This window comes from Halichoerus grypus, chromosome X (assembly GCF_964656455.1).
Source record: "Halichoerus grypus chromosome X, mHalGry1.hap1.1, whole genome shotgun sequence".
Lineage (NCBI taxonomy): Eukaryota > Metazoa > Chordata > Mammalia > Carnivora > Phocidae > Halichoerus > Halichoerus grypus.
The window spans coordinates 111887857-111907081 of NC_135727.1; the positions used below are offsets into that span (position 1 = coordinate 111887857).

The window sequence follows — 19225 nt, forward strand, 5'->3', positions numbered from 1 at the left end:
TACCACAGCTCCTCTCAAGCTGGGTTGCTCACAAACTTTACAATGAATGAGTGCTGCTCTCTTACTATACACGTACGTGAGGACAGAGCCTTTGTCAATTATAATAACTAAACCACTTAAGGGAAAGGCAATATTCTATATTAAAGACATACATATGATTACCTGGTTGGTTGTACTGATCTTCATAAGCATCCAGCCAATAAAACTGAAACACTTGCTCCTCGTCTGTCCCTTTGACCAGTGGGAGGTGACTGGAATCCACTTGGACTTCCTGGGCTGAGAAACTGCTGTCATCTTCCTGATCAATGTCCCAACAAGAAACATCTGGGAGAAAACTTCCCCTGCAGAAATTACATTTTGAAAACCTTTCAAAATCCAACTGAGTAATTCGTAGTGCTACTTGCCAAAAATGTCATAAAATGCTCTTACAAGTAGGACGTGGTCCCTTTCCCAGGATCTGCCTCACGTTTCACACTCTCTGCTGGCTCACTCTCTTGGTGCCAAGTCTTGACAGCCACAGGCTCCACATCCACTTCCTCAGCCTCCATGGGCTCATCAAAGTCACCATCTTCAAAATCCATTGCTCCTGAGTCCTCCTTGTCATCTATACACAACGCTGGCAGCGGCTCTCCTGTAGGCGTCATCACACATTACTATCACGTACCACTGCTGTGGAACACAAGGGCCTCCCCAGCACGGCGATGGCGGCCTACCCTTTCTCCCACACTGTGTTTGCATTTCTCTTCCATCTCCAAGCTGGATGTTTTTTAACTTTTACTGCTGTGGATTCAAATCTTTCACAACTGAACCTGCCATCACAATACCTGCAAAATCACCTCCACTTCCTCCTTCACGGCGCCTCCATTTCTGACAGCATTTTGCAACTGCTCAACACCCTTGTAGGTCTGCCTGACGTCAGACTTACCAGCAAATTCAGCACGTTTAAGAGGAACTGAAGTTAACGGAGGCTCCTTCCTTGAGACAGGGGAAGCAGTTTTTCCTGAAGGAACTGCCTGTAAATATTTTTAAATGTTCAGTCAGTTAGACCTGCATACCAAAAAATACGTAACTGTCCTACCCTGACCAGAGAAAATGACAGTTCCCATTTATACAACAATTTTATGTATTATTAATGTAACGGCTTCCATTATTTTACTGTTACCTATGTTTACAAAAAAATACTTGTTTCCAGGAAGAAAATCATTGCATTTAGCACAGCTGTAATACCTATAATAAACACATACTAGTTACTAAAAATTTACTATGAAAAAACCAGGCACATGCTATTTTTGAAATACATGAAACTATATAATGAAATAGGAGTCCTAATTTAAAACAAAAATCAAGAACAAATTCAAAAGCAATTCCCTCATATAGAAAATCAATAAAGTAAGTTTTAAGCAATAATATAAATCAAGATTGAAGGTATTTCCACACACTTTACCTTGGAGGTGTGCACAGAGAAAGGATTCAGTGAAGCTCCAATGGATCTTTTCTTCTTTGGTATCATTATAGGTGGTGGAGTTATTTGAGGTTTCTAAAAGGAGGAGTAAGACATAGCCTGCCATGCTTGGCTTACCACAAGACAGAAAAAGTACATTTCTTCCCCCATTGAAGCCCAATAAGCAAAGCATTTTTTTCCTTCCCTGCTCCCCCTGTAGATCTATGTTCATGTACTGCAGTTACTATAGCAACAATACCACAGACTCACAAGAAAACCAGAATAGATATTAAATCCACCTCTCACCAATTTTTTCTTTTTACAACTTAACATACTTTTCCCCAACCCTTCCAGGATATTACATTTAAAAACTGTCAAACTAGAACCACACGTGTTGCTGTCAGTTGTTCTAATCAAGGGTTACTGAGAAACACACCTCTAAGTGAGTCTTCACGTGAAATAGCCCAACTGCAAATTCCCAGAGCAGCTGAGCCTGTCTGAGTTCTCTCAGCGACAGCTCCGACTCTTCCTTCACTTACTCTCTCAATTCAAGATGAGCATCTCATGCCTGATTGTGCAGACTGACAGGTCTCAATCTCTTTCGGGAACATACACTGCAGCAACTGAACACAAGCAGTGCGCATTCCCAGAACAGACTCGTGTGTGTATTCTTACTATCTCAAACACATCCCCAGGCGGCCCCGTCGACATAATTGCATAGCTTCTAACAGCTGGAAACTACTCACCTAAAGCGGTAAGAAACCAATTTGGAGAGGTGTTTGGGCAGGGGGGTTGGTTTTTTTTTGTAGGGGTTTTTTTTTGGGGGGTGCATGTGGTGGTATTGTTGAATTTTCTGTTTTAAATTCTAGCAACAGTCTGTTTTGTAAAATTACCGAATTGTTTCTTCAGCCATGTCCCCTGTATATTTGACAACTCCCAGAGAATGACTTACCTCAGTGTTCAGATCTTGTAGAATGTCACCTAGCAGATCATCCTTGGACAAGTCTATAGCTTTCTGGAAATTATAAAGAGAGGGAGAATGAAAAAGCCCTGCACTTCACGTTTTCACCCCGCCCATGTCTGTGAAAGGAAGAACCCAACCAGTCAGTCCTTGCCTCTTCAGTCCTGAGTACTCATCTACTGTTCACAGGTCTTAACAATGACCTGTGTACATTAACTCCTAAACCTAGAGCTCCCATCCTGTTTTCACCCTCATTCCATGATCCTCCTGCTAATCAATGAAACAAACACACTGTCCGTGCAGCTTTTCATTCACTTTTCTATCTCCAAGTTCCAAACAATGAGGTACCTAAATTCACCTGGAAATCTACATCCACCTTCGTGACTGAAATCAGGAAAACACAACTGAAATAGCTGAGCTCAAATACATTGAGCACCTATTGTCTATACAAATACTAAATTTACTTCTCAAAGGAAAAGACAAAATATCAGAAAACCACGAAACTCACATCTGCAGTCTTCTTCCCAGCACTAGCAATGAACATTGACTTGATATTGTTTGGTTTTGTCACCGCAGCCTTCTTTACATTCCTCTTGTCTTTGGTACGTGCTTTATCATCTTTTCCTGTTGGAATATAATTGATTTATGAACATGTACTGGCAAAAATCAACATGGGAAACTAAAAGCCAAGTCACCTGCCCTCTGTATAGGAGAATGAGAAGAAAAACATAAAGAATTAAAAATACAAAATATGAGATTTTATACATGGTACACAGGAAAGAATTGTTAAAAGCAGCTTAATTCAGGAAAATTTGGGCTAAATGTTATGAAAACTGATAATGGGGCACCTGGCTGGCTCAGTCAGTAAAGTATGTGACTCTTCATCTCAGGGTTGTAAGTCTGAGCCCCACATCGTGTGTAAAGATATTAAAAATAAAATCTTAGAAAAACTGATGAAATACTAGTTGAATACCAGAGTAAGTTATTAAGTGGGACTGTTTAATGGCTATTATTAGTGTGAATAAAAATCTTATTAAAATGTGGGGGTTTTTTTTGTTTTTTTCCCAAGAGAAATAAAATGATCAAGCTCATCTGGAACCAGGGGATTAGTCTAGCAGCCTTCATGAGATCATCTTTTTAATGCTATCCTGAATCTGGCAGGAAAACTATGAAGAAATAGGATTACCAGTCATGGTAGTATAGCATCCTAATTTCCATCTTATGAGGAACAGCAACTACACACACACAATATGTTATAACAACACTAAATGGCACGGACACATCTGCTCAGTAAAGAACAACTTGTGCCATATGTTTTCTCTTACGGCCATGTGTAAATCACCTACGAATTCTTCTAATACTGTCAGTTTTACTCTCTCTTTCTGATCCATTCCAGAGAAATCTCTACCTCAAAAAGACCTAGAATGAATAGCTTATATAGTGTGGTAGTGGCGTAAGAATACTCAGACCAGATGAAATAGAAAATTGAATCCGGAAAAGACCAAATTACTTATGGCATTTAGCACATAATAAAGGTGGCATCTCCTATCACTGGGGAGAAGATGGACTTTTTAATAAGTAGTGCTGGCTACCCATCTGTAAAGAAGTAAGCCAGTATAAACACCAAATAAATCACAGATCAAAATTTTTAACATGAGAATATGCAAGACTTTAATAAAAAGGCAAGTTCCAGGGCATCTGGGTGGCACAGTCAGTTAAGCCTCCGACTTTTGATTTCAGCTCAGGTCATGATCTCAGGGTTGTGAGATGGAGCCCTGTATCGGGCTCTGTGCTGGGCATGGAACCTGCTTAAGATTCTCTTTCTCTCCCTCACTCTCTCTCCCCATCTCTTAAAAAAGGGGGGGGGGGCAAGTTCCTTTGTAACCTGGGTGTGGGGAAAGTCTTTCTAACTGATTCAAAATCCATCTGCAAGAAAAAAAAAAAAACTGATAAATTCAATTACAACAGAAACAAGTTTAAAGACAAAACATGAGAAAATGTTTACAATGTTTTGCAGATAAAGGACCAATTTCTCTGATTAAAAAAATGCCCTGGATTTAAAAATCCCCCAAACCCAAAAGGAATGTGCACATAAAAAATATATAAACAGGGGCGCCTGGGTGGCTCAGTCGTTAAGGGACTGCCTTCGGCTCAGGTCATGATCCCAGGGTCCTGGGATCGAGCCCTGCATTAGGCTCCCTGCTCGGCGGGAAGCCTGCTTCTCCCTCTCCCTCTGCCTGCCGCTTGTGTTACCTCTCACTGTGTCTCTCTCTGTCAAACAAATACATAAAATCTTTAAATATATATATATATATATATATATATATACACAAACAGTTATGACGTTTTATGAAAAGAGGCTCAACCTCATGTGTAAAAGAAACACAAACGGAAAGCACACTGAACTGTCGTTTCTCGTGTATGGGAGTGGCAAGAGTCTCACAATGTACTCTGTTGGCAAGGCCATAGCAGTATAAACTGTTGGGAGATGGGAGTGTACAATGGGACAACTCCTAGAGCAATAGCTCATAAAACTTCACGTGCGTTTTCCTCTCTGAGCCAGCAATCCTCCTCCTAGGAATTTTCTCTGAGGAAAGCACCATATGCACCAAGTTATTCAATGCAGAATTACTTGTAAAAGCAAATTACTGAAAATCTAATTGACAACTCAGCGAAACCATTTGAATACACCATCATCATACATTTATACAGTAAAATACTATGCAACAATATAGAAACAAGTAAAAAAGAAAAAAGATCTCTATGTGCTAATATGGGATGATTTTCAGGATATCTTGCTAAGTGAAAAAAACACAAAGCACAAAAGCATCTATAGAAAAATATCTTCTGTGTAAGAAAAAAGTAAATAGGGGCGCCTGGGTGGCTCAGTCATTAAGCAACTGCCTTCGGCTCAGGTCATGATCCCAGGGTCCTGGGATCGAGCCCCGCATCGGGCTCCCTGCTCTGCGGGAAGCCTGCTTCTCCCTCCCCTGCTTGTGTTCCCTCTCTCGCTGTGTCTCTGTCAAATAAATAAATAAAAATTTTTTAAAAAGTAAATAAAAATATATATACATAATTCCATTCCTGGGTAGATACCCCAAAGAACTGAAAACAGGTGTTCAAACACAAACTTGCACACAAATGTTTACAGCAGCACTATTCACAATAACCATAATGTGGAAACATCCCAAATTCCATCAACTAATAAATGGACAAACAATATGCAGTCTATCCATGCAATGGAATATTTTTCAGTCATAAAAAAGAATGAAGTACTAGTACATGCTACAACATAAGAGAAACTTGAAAACATCATGCTAAACAAAAGGAGCCAGGCACAAATGGTCACATATTTTATCATTCCATTTACCTGAAATATTCAAAATAGGCAAATCCATAGAGACTGAAAGACTAGTAGTTGCCAGGGGATCAGGGAAGGAAGATTGGGGAGTGACTGCTTAATGGATATGGGTTTCCACTCAGGGGGATAAAAATGTTCTGGAACTAGATAATGGTCATGGCTACAAGCACTGTTAATGTATTAAACATCACTTATGATAAATTGTACGTGTATTTAACCACAATAAAAAGGGCATTTTTTCATGTGCCTAAAAATGAAAAAGTTTGTAGGACATTTGTGAAAAATATAAGACAAGAGAAATAATTTTTTATTGAGATCATTTGGCAGTTTGGAAATAGAATATAATTGATGGTCAAAATGTTTAGAATACAAAATACAGGTCCTAATACAGGGTATCAAAAGAGAAGGTCAAAAGAGGTTTGAATAGCAAGGAAGGTTTCATAAGCAGGCTTTAATTTCACCATTGTAGGTTAGTAGTATCTAGAGAGAAGGACAAAAAGAAACATACAAAATAGGAGTCAACATTTGATGTAGAATCTTCCACAATTTTAGTGCTTCTGTTTATTTGTTTATTCATTTTCCTACTAATTTTTTTCATTAGGACTTAGTTAATATTTTCTGTCTCTATTTGAAAGCATGTCAGGGATTGGATCCACACCATAAAGAGTTGTCCTTTTACATCTATGCAAAACTCTACAATGTCTTCTAAGTCTTTAAAGTGGATTGCAAAATTCCATTTCCCTTCCTAAGATCTTGAGATCTTATTGGGCTCTCCTGGGAGACATTGAAACAGTTGGGACTTGTGGGAGAATGGTGGCAAAGCATGGAATAAAGACTTCCAAGACTAGCTCTCCTCCAGAATGCCAAGTCATCTCTTCACTGATGTATTACTGGGAAGAGATAACAAGATGACAATGGAAACACAAAGATGGCTCATTTACTCAACAAATGCTGCATACTTTCTCTGCACTTGCTACCGTGATTGGCACTGAGATGACTAGGACATGGGTCCTTTTCTCAATCACCTCCCTGTCCAGTGCAACCTAATTTACAGCCAACAAAAGTCATGTCCTGGTAAGTGACAGGACTCATTCAAAATGATACAGACAATGAACAACATAACCAGAACTCGAACAAAGGCCTCCTCAGTTCAGGGAGATAAAAAAGCAGACAGGCTCCTTTCGTTCTCTTCTTCATGGACACATTAAAAAATAGGAATACACAATTAGCCACACTGTGACCAAACGGTACCACTGTGTAGAGTTCCTATATTACACAGGTTGGCAGAAACAGAAAAGACGGTCCACATATTCTAACTTAACTAATGAATGAATAAATAACATCCTACATTTAAAAAATACACACATCCTTATTTTTTTGTAAAAGGAAAAACATGAAGGATAATCAGAAACTATTAAAAATGGTTCTATGGAAATGCGTAGAAATGAAGAAGTAGAAAGCACAGGGATAAGAATAAGATTTACCTGAGTCTATCTCAGTATCGTTTTGGTTTTGAAATCATAAAAATGTTTTATAATATTCAAAAAATAAAATTAAAATGAAAGGATTTTGTAAAACCCTAATATGAATAAACACAAATGAATCTATAGAGTAAACTGATAAAATAGCATACAGAAAACAATTACTTCATACACCTTCCAAACACAATTCTCTAACTATACACCTTTACCAAGATATAAACCAAATAAAACTGCAAAGAAATTATAAACTTCATTTAGAAAGGTTGTCAGCAGACATGCCAGTTTAGTAGCTCTAAAATTTCTAAAATTATTTTGTGTCTATTTTAGAGGACAAGGGTTTTCACTGGGGTTGAAGGCAGACACAAATATAGAATTGGGGAAGATGAAGAAGAACCCTGTGGTGCTTTATCTGAATTGAATATATCAGTATGAAATCATGACATATATATAAAATCTCTGAATTCTGTTCACCAAAAGGGCCTACAAACTGTTACACCCCAGTAGCAAGGAGTACCACCCATCTTCCAGATCTGAATACCATTCTCCACTAAAGGAGCCATGACTCTTAGGGGAAATGGTTGATTCCAGGTCTGGGACAAGACTAATACAAGGAGACCTGGGACATCTTCTTGGCCCAGGAAGCATGGAAATGCTCAAAGACTGATGGTATCATGTCAAAAGGACACAGGAGGCAGCTCAAAGAGGCTCCCACTGCCAAATGTGGGATAATTTGAACATCACAAAAATAATGATAATGGATACTGAACTGTAACCGTAATTTTCAGCCCACGAGTTTGAAGTGATCATTTTAAAAAGGAGAGAAAAAATCATCAATAGATGCTGAAAGCATTGGGTGATAGCTGGTAGCTGGTAGGGAAAAGAGACACACAGTCTCAAATTATCACCCCATATTTACATTAATACAAAGGTTGAAAGGTAGCTTTATAAGGAAGAGATCTGACAAACATCATTTTAACCAAGAGGTCAAACTTAGTATCACCAAGAATGGGACAAAGTGACCTTATGTGCCCCTGATAAGATCTGTGGGAAGGACACAACTTCATCAATATCATATTTTTGTCAGGATATTTAACCTGACTCTACGCACCAAGAAGCAATCAGGCAAATCCCAGACCATGGGACATTGAACAAAACCAGCCCAGCCCCTTCAAAGATGTCAAGGTCATGAAAGACCAAAAAAAAAGAAAAAAAAGCCAGAGGGGCAGGAGGAGAGGGATGGCACTATTCCACACTAAATAAGACTCAAGAGACATAAAAACTAAAGTGGACTCTGCATCTGAAAAAAACAGAGATCATTTTGGGCTAAATAGGGAAATCTTAATATGAACCAACATATTAGATGATACTATGAGAAGGGTACTGTGGCTAAGTAGACAAGCATCCTTGTTCTTAGGAGGTCACCGATGAAGCATGTAGAGGTGAAGTGCCATGGTGTTTATAACTTACTTTGAAATAAGTTGACCAAAATAAAATAAAGTCTGTTTGTATACAGTTGAGAAGGGGGAAGAAGAAAGTAAACAAATGTAGAAAATGTTAAAAATCCACAATTTAGGGCCCAGACTTTCTGAAAAGGGCAAGATAGCACAGATTTTAGGCTTTGTGGCCACGTATGTCTGTCTGGTGCTATGGCGTGTTCTTCTCTGCATTTTTCTCTTTTTTTAAAACACTTTTCAAAAATGAAAAACCATTCTGAGTTGGGGAGCTACACAGTAACAGGCATGATTTCCTTCTGGGGTAATGAAAATGTGAGACTGATTGTGGTGATGGCTACCCAACTCTGTGACTACAGTAAACACCATCGAAATGTACACTTTAAATAGTTGCATTGTATGGGATGTGAATTACAGCTCAATAAAGCTGTTTAAAATAAACTGGCTGTGAGTGGGCCATAGTTTGCTGACCCAGGATCTACAATGGTGATAATAATGAAGCAAATCAAAAAAACAAATACTAAAGATAATTTCCCCTTCACATTTTACAGAAACTAAATCAGGCTCGTTTACTCAAAAAAAAATGTTTTGCCAATGATTATGTAGCTAAGAAAATCTGACGCATTCATTTATATCATTTTAAATTTTGATTAGACAAAGCAAGTTGATTACTAAACCTTATTATTGTACTGTACTACTATCAAAGAGCTAAAATTTTAAGTACATCAATTCAGCAGGAATTAAAAGACATCACTTATTGCTGCAGCTCTCAAAATCAGCAAGTCTAAAATGACCACAGAACTGAAATTCGAAAATAAGTAAAAGCGCAAACTCTCTGGATGATAAAGACATGAAACTTCATTTCGTGGTGTTGTTTTTGCCTTTTACATTTAATTTTTGACATAACTATGCTTCTCTCAATATTACAACATATTCTACACCTAAAAACAATTGTGGTAGGTCCTTTTCCTTTAAAGGAAACTGTCAAAGTACCAAGTCATCTCAAATTTTGATTCTTTCAATCTCAAAACTGCACTCTCTTGAAAACAAAATATAGGTACCTTTCTCATGAGAATCAAGGGCATCGTCTTCAAGGTCATCATCAAAAATCTCTCGGCCATCTTCCACATAGCCGATACCATCTGCAGGAACAAAATTTAAAATTGGGATCAAGTTTCTAAAAGTGGCCAGTAATATTTTAGACACAACAACAACAAAAACACCTTTTATACCTACTCAGATGTTCTCCTGGCCTGTGCCATTTTTAAGTGCAGCAGAATCCTGTTCAGACAGGTATGAGATGAAACACAGCATCTACATAGCAGGTTTGCTGTGTCAAAACCAAAGGAAATATGCTATGCCCATCTAGGTGAGCTAGGGAAATGATTTGGCCCACAGCATCAAAGTCTGCCACAACAGGATGCTTAACAGTAGTTTTACTCTACCAAAAGAATAAAAAGCAAAAGAATCAAGATCACAGAAGCCCAGAAAAGCACCTCAGTCTATGAGGGGAAACTGGCAATATGGCTAAGTCCAACTACAGAAATAGAAACATAAATATGGTCGCAGGTGCAATCCACACCACTCCCCATGGTCAGCAGGCGCATGCCCAACAAGTCACACTGGACAAGCAGGAACCAGTGACTTTCGACATAGGTTGTAAGAACATCAGGACCAGCCTCTATCTGGTGCTTTCGACTGTCCAAGTTACTCTTCACGCATATAGTTTCGTGTAATCCTCACAGCCACTCTGTGCAATAGACAGTTTTCTTATCCCCACATCACCTGAGGATACCCCACAGGCACGTGGTTCTGCCAATTCCTACAAAGTCATTTCATGGAGGATTTACCTGAGGTATGTGCCTGGATTCTCCAAAATACCCCCAAATAAACTTTCTATTGTACTCCCTCCACACTCTCAAATAATTTGAGAAAAATCTGAACCAACAGTACCATCTTAACAGTGTCTTACATCTGCTCATGCAAAGCATCAACTCTACCACATAAGACTAGATGAAAAGCAACTAAAACAATGCCTAGGAGGCAATTTCTTCCCACATACCATCATCCACGATCCAGTCATCATCCTGGCGGGCCTGAACCAGCTTCGAATACTGTTCTTCATCAACTTCTTCATAAACACTTGTGAAGTCCTCAACCTGCCATCATACAAGTTTAAGCTTCCAATGGAGTTAAAGTGTTAAACAATTCTGATGAAAAATTGTCAAATTGAAACTGGAATGGCAGCCTGAAGGAGTAGCTGCAACCAAATCATGAGTTCTGACATTCAACACCACTACCAGGTTTTCCTTAAATAGACATCAATTAACTTAGTATTCCTTTTAGGTGGGTGTTAACACAAGATATTAAATGATTCCATTAGCATAATATACTTGTCACACCATCAATTACTCATCTACTTCATAAAAAACAAACTGAATTATAGCCAATTCTTTGTTAGCTGCTTTGGGGATTATTCACTTATAACTTCTAGACTGGTTTCTCCTGTACTTAGCAAACTCATAAGGCATGCCAACTCCCTCTCCCCTAGCTGATGTTGCCCTGCAAACTGACAATTTTAGTAACTATTCAACCAAATGTAGTTCAAAAGGAAACTCTCCCCCACCTCAAATCAGCAAAATAAGCGAAAACAAGCATACTCTCTATTCTACGGGTACACTAGAAATAATTTTTTGAGTGATCCCTATCTGTATTACCACTGATCCCCTACCATTCTCAGGTCTTGAGACTGCAAACACTGAAATGCTGAGCTGTGTGAAGGGGAAGTCCTCCAATAACATGAGCTGCCCAACTGCCAGAGGGCCAGAACGCTGGTATCTCTTGGCATGAAGAGAGCAGACCACCTCAGCACAGTTTAAGCAACAAGCAGAACAGAAGCACACGATTCAGCTGCCATCGACTGACCCAGATGAGAATTTGGTGGGCTGCTTAGAAGAACTCATAGATACGGATTAAAAATTGCCCCTTCTCTCCAGAGTTCAAGTGGGTAGCGGGTAGAGGAAACGACTAACCCCAGTGGAAGAGCTAAGAGTCCAGGAAAAATCACTGGGACACAGAGCTTTGAGAACCCAATGGGTAGAGCTGACTGGACTCCTGCCACAGCTACAAGACTTATAACAATTACAGGATCAGGCTTAGTTTTCACCTGCTGTTTAATCTGTTCTATAGGGATCACAGGCAAATGTTGATCTAGCATTTCATCATCTGATAATAAAAACTACCTGCCCTACCAAATTAAGTTTTTGACAACACAAACACAAACTAGTCCAATTAATATTACTCTACTGACCAATTTTCTTTTGGCAGGGGAAGGGAACCGGCAGGATGATTTTTGTTGAAGTCCATGAGGCATTCTTTGTGTCTTATTTAAGCAACTCACTTCTATACTATCAAAAAGATACCAGAAAACTACCTTAGAAAAACATTTTGAGTAAAAAGTCATTTTGACTGTCAAAAAAAAAAAAAAACTGCTACTGCTTGGCATGAACTCTCAGAGCCATGCAATTAACATGAGTGATTAGAGGGAAATCAGTCACATTGTGTCAACATCTGAAATGCCCCCACACAACTCCTTTATAGAAGTACCTACATTAAAAATGCTTTACTCCTGCTTTACTATAATCCTTTTAGCAACCCTTTGTGATCTGGTTGACTCACTTAACTCGAGTGAATGATGCCAAATGACAAAAATCTTCTACTTTCTTAATTGCACAACACAGTATACAGGCCATGGTTAAATATGCATATTCTGAAGCCAGACTGCCTGTGCTCAAATCAAGGCTCTGCCACTGTGACCTCAGGATTCTCACCTATGAAATGCTGTTAATCATAGTATCTAACTTTTCATGATTACTGGAAAGATTAAATAAACGAACATATTTGTAAAAGCACTTAGAACAGCGTTCACTAAAAAAGTATAGCAGCAGTTGCTGTTATCATTTTTTCCTCGGATGAATTAATCACTTTCAAGCCCTGAGGCAGCTGAGATACTCAGGGAGCACGTTGAAGGTAAAGCCAGACAATGCTGTGTTAGATGGTAACCACTCTGGTTTTTGTTTTGTTTTTTACCTGCAAGTCATCAACAGTAGTTAGAGGAAAACAGCCAAAAGGGCATCATATTCAATCTTACACACAGGACACAGCAGAAGTAAGGCCCAAGTCCTCACCCACTACAGATGAAATTAGGAACAGTTTTCTCCAAGGAGAAGCGTGCTTAGCTAGACTGCTCACTACCTTAAGAGTAAAGTAAAAGCATTTCTAAGTTCCCCCAACAAAGCTATGAAACTTACCAAAGCTGCAGTGTGCTGTTTTTTTTTAAGATTTTTATTTATCTAAGAGAGTAAGAGAGAGCGAGAGAGAGAGAGAGAGAGAGAGAGAACGCGCACGCACACGAGGGGGGAGGGGCAGAGGGAGAGGGAGAAGCAGGCTCCCCTGCAGAACTGGATCCCAGGACCCCGGGATTGTGACCTGAGCCAAAGGCAGACCCTTAACCGCTTAACCGACCGAGCCACCAGGCACCCCATGCAGTGGGCTTAATAAGGAAAAAAATGTATAGCTACTTTCATTTCAGAATTTAACAGCATCTGTAAAGGGCCTTACAGGAACTTAAAGAGCCAAATAGTTGATACAATGTATAAATCTACTTCATGCTCATGCTTGTTCCATAGTAAGAAATTACTCTTACAAGCACAAAATACATGCATATTTCTAATCAATGACAAAGGGGACATAAAATACCTACAGGCTATGAATTAGATGAAGCACAGAAGAAAAAACAAAAAAAATGGTTACTTACTTCATATTTATACTTCTCACCAGCTTTAGCCCTTTTCAGTCTTTCTAGAGCTTCCTGGCGCCCTCTCCTTGATTTCTTTTCTCGCCGGGATCTAGAAGCTACAAAACTCCCTGAATCTGACACAGCTGAAAAAAAAGCCAAGTTTACATGAGATGTTACAAAATTGTCAGCCATCTTCCCTCAGTTACAGGAACATTTCTAGTCAACAGTAACACTTTAATACACAAATGGATACTTTTCATAGTGTAGATGGTTCTTGAAGGTCATGTTCATATAGCTCCTGTGACTCCAGAAATTTTCTCTAAGACCCAGTTAAAACAACTGTTATTTTTTTTCCTCCAAAAAGAGCAAAATTCCAAATTCAACTGATATCTTATGAAGACAGTAGAGAAAAGAGATCAGTCATTAGTCCATAACCTTTCCATTAGAAATGACAGGCCATAAGTAGAGTTATAAAAGAAGGACAATTCATTTTGTATTCTATTAATCAAAATTTGAAAAACTTTATTTTTTAAAGCTTATTTTTTAATTTGTGCTTTTTAAAGATTTTATTTATTTGATACAGACACAGAGAGAGAAAGCACAAGGAAGGGCAGAGGGAGAAGCAGACTCCCCGCTGAGCAGGGAGCCCGACGCGGGGCTCAATCCTAGGCCCTGAGATCATGACCCAAGCTGAAGGCAGGCGCCCAACTGACTGAGCCACCCAGGCACCCCCAAAATTTGAAAGGCTTTAAAGGAGCATCTGCTCTTTGCAAAGTACTGGGCGCTCTGAAAGACAAAAAGATCAGCAAGACTTGTTTTCTGTACTCACAGAACTTATAATCTAAAATGGGAGATAAGTAGCAACTAACTCAAAAACAATCTTTAGAATACATGCCCTAACAAAGGTTCAGATAAAGTATTTGGAATTTCAAAGCAGGGATAAAGTGGGGGGTTGGGAGAATTTAAAAACATGGCTCTGAAGAGATTCTTGATTCCTTCACTGATTTCCAGGCCTCAGTCACTTGGTTAGGACATAGGATGATAATGCAAAATTACAAAGATTAAAATGTATTTTGTCAAAAATTACTGGAATACCAGAAGGCCTCAGTGTTCATTCATTCAACTTTTGAATTACTCATGCTTTTGGTCATTATAAACTGACCACCACACACATATACTGAAGAGTTCATCCACAAAACTAAGACTTTCATTTACCAGCTGATGAATAACCAAGTCAAGCAAGACAGTGCTGACTGCCATTTTGGCTTAGGACGATTGCCATCTATGTCTGTGAAACTGACTTTTTTTACTGTATTTGGTGCTAACTATTTCATAAAAAGAAGGAGGCACAGAAAAGAAGTATTGATAAGATGCATCCTAAAAGCTCCAACCCCTCTGGAACGTTCATAACAACATTCAACTCATGGACAAAACGTTTGACTGAAATAGAAGATTCAATTTAAAGAACAAGTACCAAATGCTGACAATAAACTGTTGGAAACTAAATCTTACAGGTGAAGCATAATTAGAGATTTTATTTTTTTTCTAGCTTTCTGGAAATGAATCTCTCTTGAACATCTCAGTCTATTGTTTGACTTTCGCATTTGACTTTTAAATCCATTTTCAGAAAGGCATTAAGTAAAAATTAAGGAATGCAGGTACTTAATGATGACAGCCACAAAATCTTGGGCGTCACTCAAATGATTTCAAAAAATCATGAGCAGGTCTACATGAAAAGGCTTCGGAGATTACTGGGCATGACCACTGAGAGTGAAAAGTTGGCCTTAGTATATTCTCTTAAAGATGCCGTCGACCCCTTTAGTAGACTCTCTTGACAAAATGTATAGTTCTTCAAATGGACTTACTTCACAGGCAACAATGTGCCATTCTACAGGGTTTGGGGTACAATTACAGGAAGGAAGAGTTGCCTATCCTTAAGGGAACTCACAGTCAAATAAAGCAAAAGGACCTGAGGCTCCTACCATCATACAGACATGATGCCACAGAAGAGGTAAGGACAAGTTACTGAGGAAACACAGAAAAGAATGCTAATTTTGTCTGAGAAATTAGGGAAGACTTCACAGGGGAGGTATCCAACACAGACCCAGAAAGAGCATTAGAATTTTACCATCAGAGTATAGGGGAAAGGGGGCAGAAGCACAGAAAAAAGCATGAGCCAAATTACAAAGGGATGAAACTGCAAGGTGTATTCAGAAACTGAGAGAAAGTCAGTATGGAAGGTAAATCTTACATAGAGTGCAGAGTGGGAGAACAGGAGATTAGGGAGAAGCAGCACAATCTGACTCCACCACTTACTGGGACACATGAGACCACCAGTTAACATCTCTGAGCTACAGTGACCAGATGCCTTGTTGTTGGTTTTTAAGCTGCCTGGCACCTGAACCTGTTTGTGAAATCCCCTCCTTATAAACCTAATGGGACTCAGAGCCCAAGTACCATTATAGAAGTTGAAAAAGCAGACACTCTTTCCCACACACCCTTGCAGCTAGGGCATGAACATATAAAATAGGCTCTATCAATTAGGAACACCTGCTCAGACTTTACATCACAAGCTAGTGTCAGAAGGAAAGTGGCTAATGGAAGATTCTAGAAGTAGCAACAGCTGCAAGAGGATTACTTGGAGTCACAGAGCCAGCCATGTCCCAAGGTACAAACTATAACATCAAGTACTTGGCCATGGCTGGCAACGACCTCCTCACTAGACCAGTTTTGTGGCACAACTTTAATCACCGTTCCTGGCTAAGCAGCACCCCCCCCAAATGATTCTCCAGTCCACCTGGAGTTTCTTTGAACAACACAATATCCTTCTAATCCCTAAAACACTTAAAATAAATTCCTTCTTTTCTATTTACATCAGCTAGAGTTGGCTCCTGTAGCTTACACCTAAGGACTCTGACTAATGCAGAGCCTCAGGGTCCTCATCTGTGAAATGGGGATAATCATATCTGCTTCATTAAGTTAAGGATCAAAGGAAGATCCTTGGCTTACTTTGTACTCAGCAATACAGAATCTCATTTAATGTATGTGTATGTGTGTACAGATGCAGGGGAGACACACACACAAACACACACAACCCACACACACCACACCCAGCAATACCATGGTCTAGCTTTTAGAAAGCAAAAATAAAGCAAAGTGGTTTTCTCAGAGAAGCCTCAATATAGCACCACACATAATTAGCTCTTTACCATCTCAACTCCAGGAAGACAGAAACTATGTCCAGCTTACCTACCATTTTAACAGTGTAACACCAGAGCCTGGCAGAATGCCTATACCTAGTAGGTACATAATAAGTATTTGCTGAATGAACAAATGAATAAACCACTGTACCTGCTTTTTTAAATCATTAAACTCTCCCTGATCCCTTTTCATATGTAATAATAGCTAGTTATAGACCTTTCAACTTTTCACTGCCATTGTCAGGTACCCCACCTTCTAATACCTAAGAGAAAAAAGGCCTAGAATTTCCTTCTTGGAATGTGTCCAATGCTTCGTGTAGGTAAGTTAACAAAAAAAAAAAACATGAAAAAAATCCATTATGAAAGTTTAAATATTTGGTTCAAAATTACCATCTGAAGTACCCCCACCCTCCCCAAAAGCAGACAGACACTAGCCTCCAACAGTCTTTCAGGTAACAATCTTTCCACTCTTTAAGGGAAAAATTCCAGTCACAAGTCTCCAGCAACTACTTAATCAACACCATGACTTAAGAGAGGTCTCAAGATTACACAGTATCCTCCAAAGAGTGATTTCTTGATGTTCACAGATGACGTACCGTTTTTAGGGTGAAGAAAGATACCCTAGGGGCAAATCACTGATGGAGGGCTGCAAAGGCTGTTCACATACTCACATCCGACATCTCATTTGTAATCCAGGCTAGACGACTCTCCAAAACAAATTGTCTTAAAAATGAGAGACTAGAAGAAATTGATATCTGTGATTCAGAACTAGGTGAATGCAAAGGAAGCTGATTAGAAAGCAAGTTCTCATTAATGGAGATGTATCTGAGTGACAGGAGATGTACCTTGAGCTAAGAAAGTGAAGCATCTGATTTTAAGTCAGAAGTTCACTAAAGTCACACTTTAGTTGAACACAGTTCAAAAATCAGAAATCAGACAAAGCCATTTACATTTTTGTATTCTATTTTTGGAAATAAAAGATTACCACTGAAAACGGAGTCATATACAGGGCATCCCGAATGCTGATGCAATTTTTTTTTTGAAACTTCACCAAAGATGACTAGATCGTGAACCCTATTTCTATACAGCACTTGACGAACTTTCTATAGAATTTGAAAGAAAAAACTGTTAATGCATGAGGTTGAAACCCATTACCTAAAAAGACAAAACGCATTTGTATCTTCTGGTGACAGTCCTGAGACCTTCTTTCCTGCTGAATTACTATGAAAATTTCCCTGTGAGTTTCTACAGAAAGGGTGCGCATCCGTTCTGTCCTAGCCCTCAAAGAGATACTTGGGGCCAGAGTTGTTAGATACTCTGAACCAAGACTGTGCCCCACTGGAGCCACTCTGATGAAGGTGTGCCCAGCACGTGGAACGCAGTCACCAAAAGAAATAACAAGAAAATGCAAACTAGTGCGGAGACCAGCAGTGACACAGGCCCTGCAAGGGATGCGTTCTGGTTTTCCAGGAGCAAACGGCCCTGCGAGGAAGCCCCACCCGACACCAAATGGGTCCCAGCCGGGGACAACCGAGGTCCGCGCCCAAAAGGACCCGTCAGGCGACCCGGACGCGCGCCTCCCTAAGAAAAAAAAAAAAAAAAAAAAAAAAAAGACCTCTCCAGAGCTCTCACCACCCGCAATCATGCCACGGTCCCTGCACTCCCACCCGGTACCCCGCACGCGGCGTCGTCCCTCACCGCTCGACCCTAGGTCGCAGTCCTCGCCGTTCACGGGCGCCATGGTCCTGAAGTATCCCGATTCCGCGCCAACCAGCCCGAAACTGGCGCGGCGGCCGAGACAGGCGCCAGGCTGAAAACCAATCAGAGGCTCCGGAGGCTGCGGACTTCCGCCCGGAAGGCCACTGACGTGCCGCGCCGCGCCGCGCCCCGCCCCCGGCCTTCCCGCGGACGCGAGTTTGGCGCCCTGTTATGACCCCTTAGGGAAAAAGCTCGAGTGACTGGGAGGCCGAGGAGAGCGGGAAAAAGAAGCGGCCGGGCGCTGGAAAGGAGCCGCCAGGAAGCTCGCTGCGCAGGCGCACCCATGCTGATGGGAAAAGATTTGGGCCCTTTAGAGTAGGGGCTTTCTGGTTCTGAGAGGTGATTTTCCTAGAAAAAAGACGCGGGCGGGCAGTAGGATGGGCGTGGTTGGACCGGTTTCCCCTGAGCCTTGGGAAAGCGACTGCCTCCTGCTGCGCACTCTGAGTCTTGCCTGATAACTTTGCTTCTTAGCGTGTAAACACAGTAGCTGTGTGATTTATAGATATAAATGTGTGTATGTATACATATGTATGTATATATATATATAAAGCACTATCTTACCTTGTTGACCAAAAGAAGCATCACCAATAAGGGGCAATCATATGCCTCCTTATGTGATGCACTTGGAAAAGGGAACAACATCACCTATATAATCTTCTTGCAAAAAATTAACCTGAATCTAACCATGAAGAAACAATCAGATATATTAAAAGCATAGGACGGTCTATAAAACATCTGGCCCGGACTCTTGCAAAATGTCACTGTTACGAAAGA

The 19225-nt window shown here is 40.1% G+C and overlaps 1 protein-coding gene across 2 annotated transcripts in view; it reads right to left on the bottom strand.

Annotated features, from left to right (window-relative positions):
• POLA1 (DNA polymerase alpha 1, catalytic subunit) overlaps positions 1–18505 on the bottom strand; it is a 290758-nt gene extending 272253 nt beyond the window's left edge. For both annotated transcript variants that reach the window (XM_078065178.1, XM_078065179.1), the window contains exons 1-10: positions 18392–18505; positions 13512–13636; positions 10758–10854; positions 9757–9837; positions 2911–3026; positions 2394–2456; positions 1445–1537; positions 926–1013; positions 430–631; positions 163–341 (exon numbers count right to left, since the gene is read on the bottom strand). In XM_078065178.1, the coding sequence (XP_077921304.1) occupies positions 163–341; positions 430–631; positions 926–1013; positions 1445–1537; positions 2394–2456; positions 2911–3026; positions 9757–9837; positions 10758–10854; positions 13512–13636; positions 18392–18434 (1087 nt within the window). In that variant the 5' untranslated portion in view covers positions 18435–18505. The remainder of the gene's footprint in view (positions 1–162; positions 342–429; positions 632–925; positions 1014–1444; positions 1538–2393; positions 2457–2910; positions 3027–9756; positions 9838–10757; positions 10855–13511; positions 13637–18391) is intronic.
• Between the last annotated feature and the right edge of the window lie 720 nt (positions 18506–19225).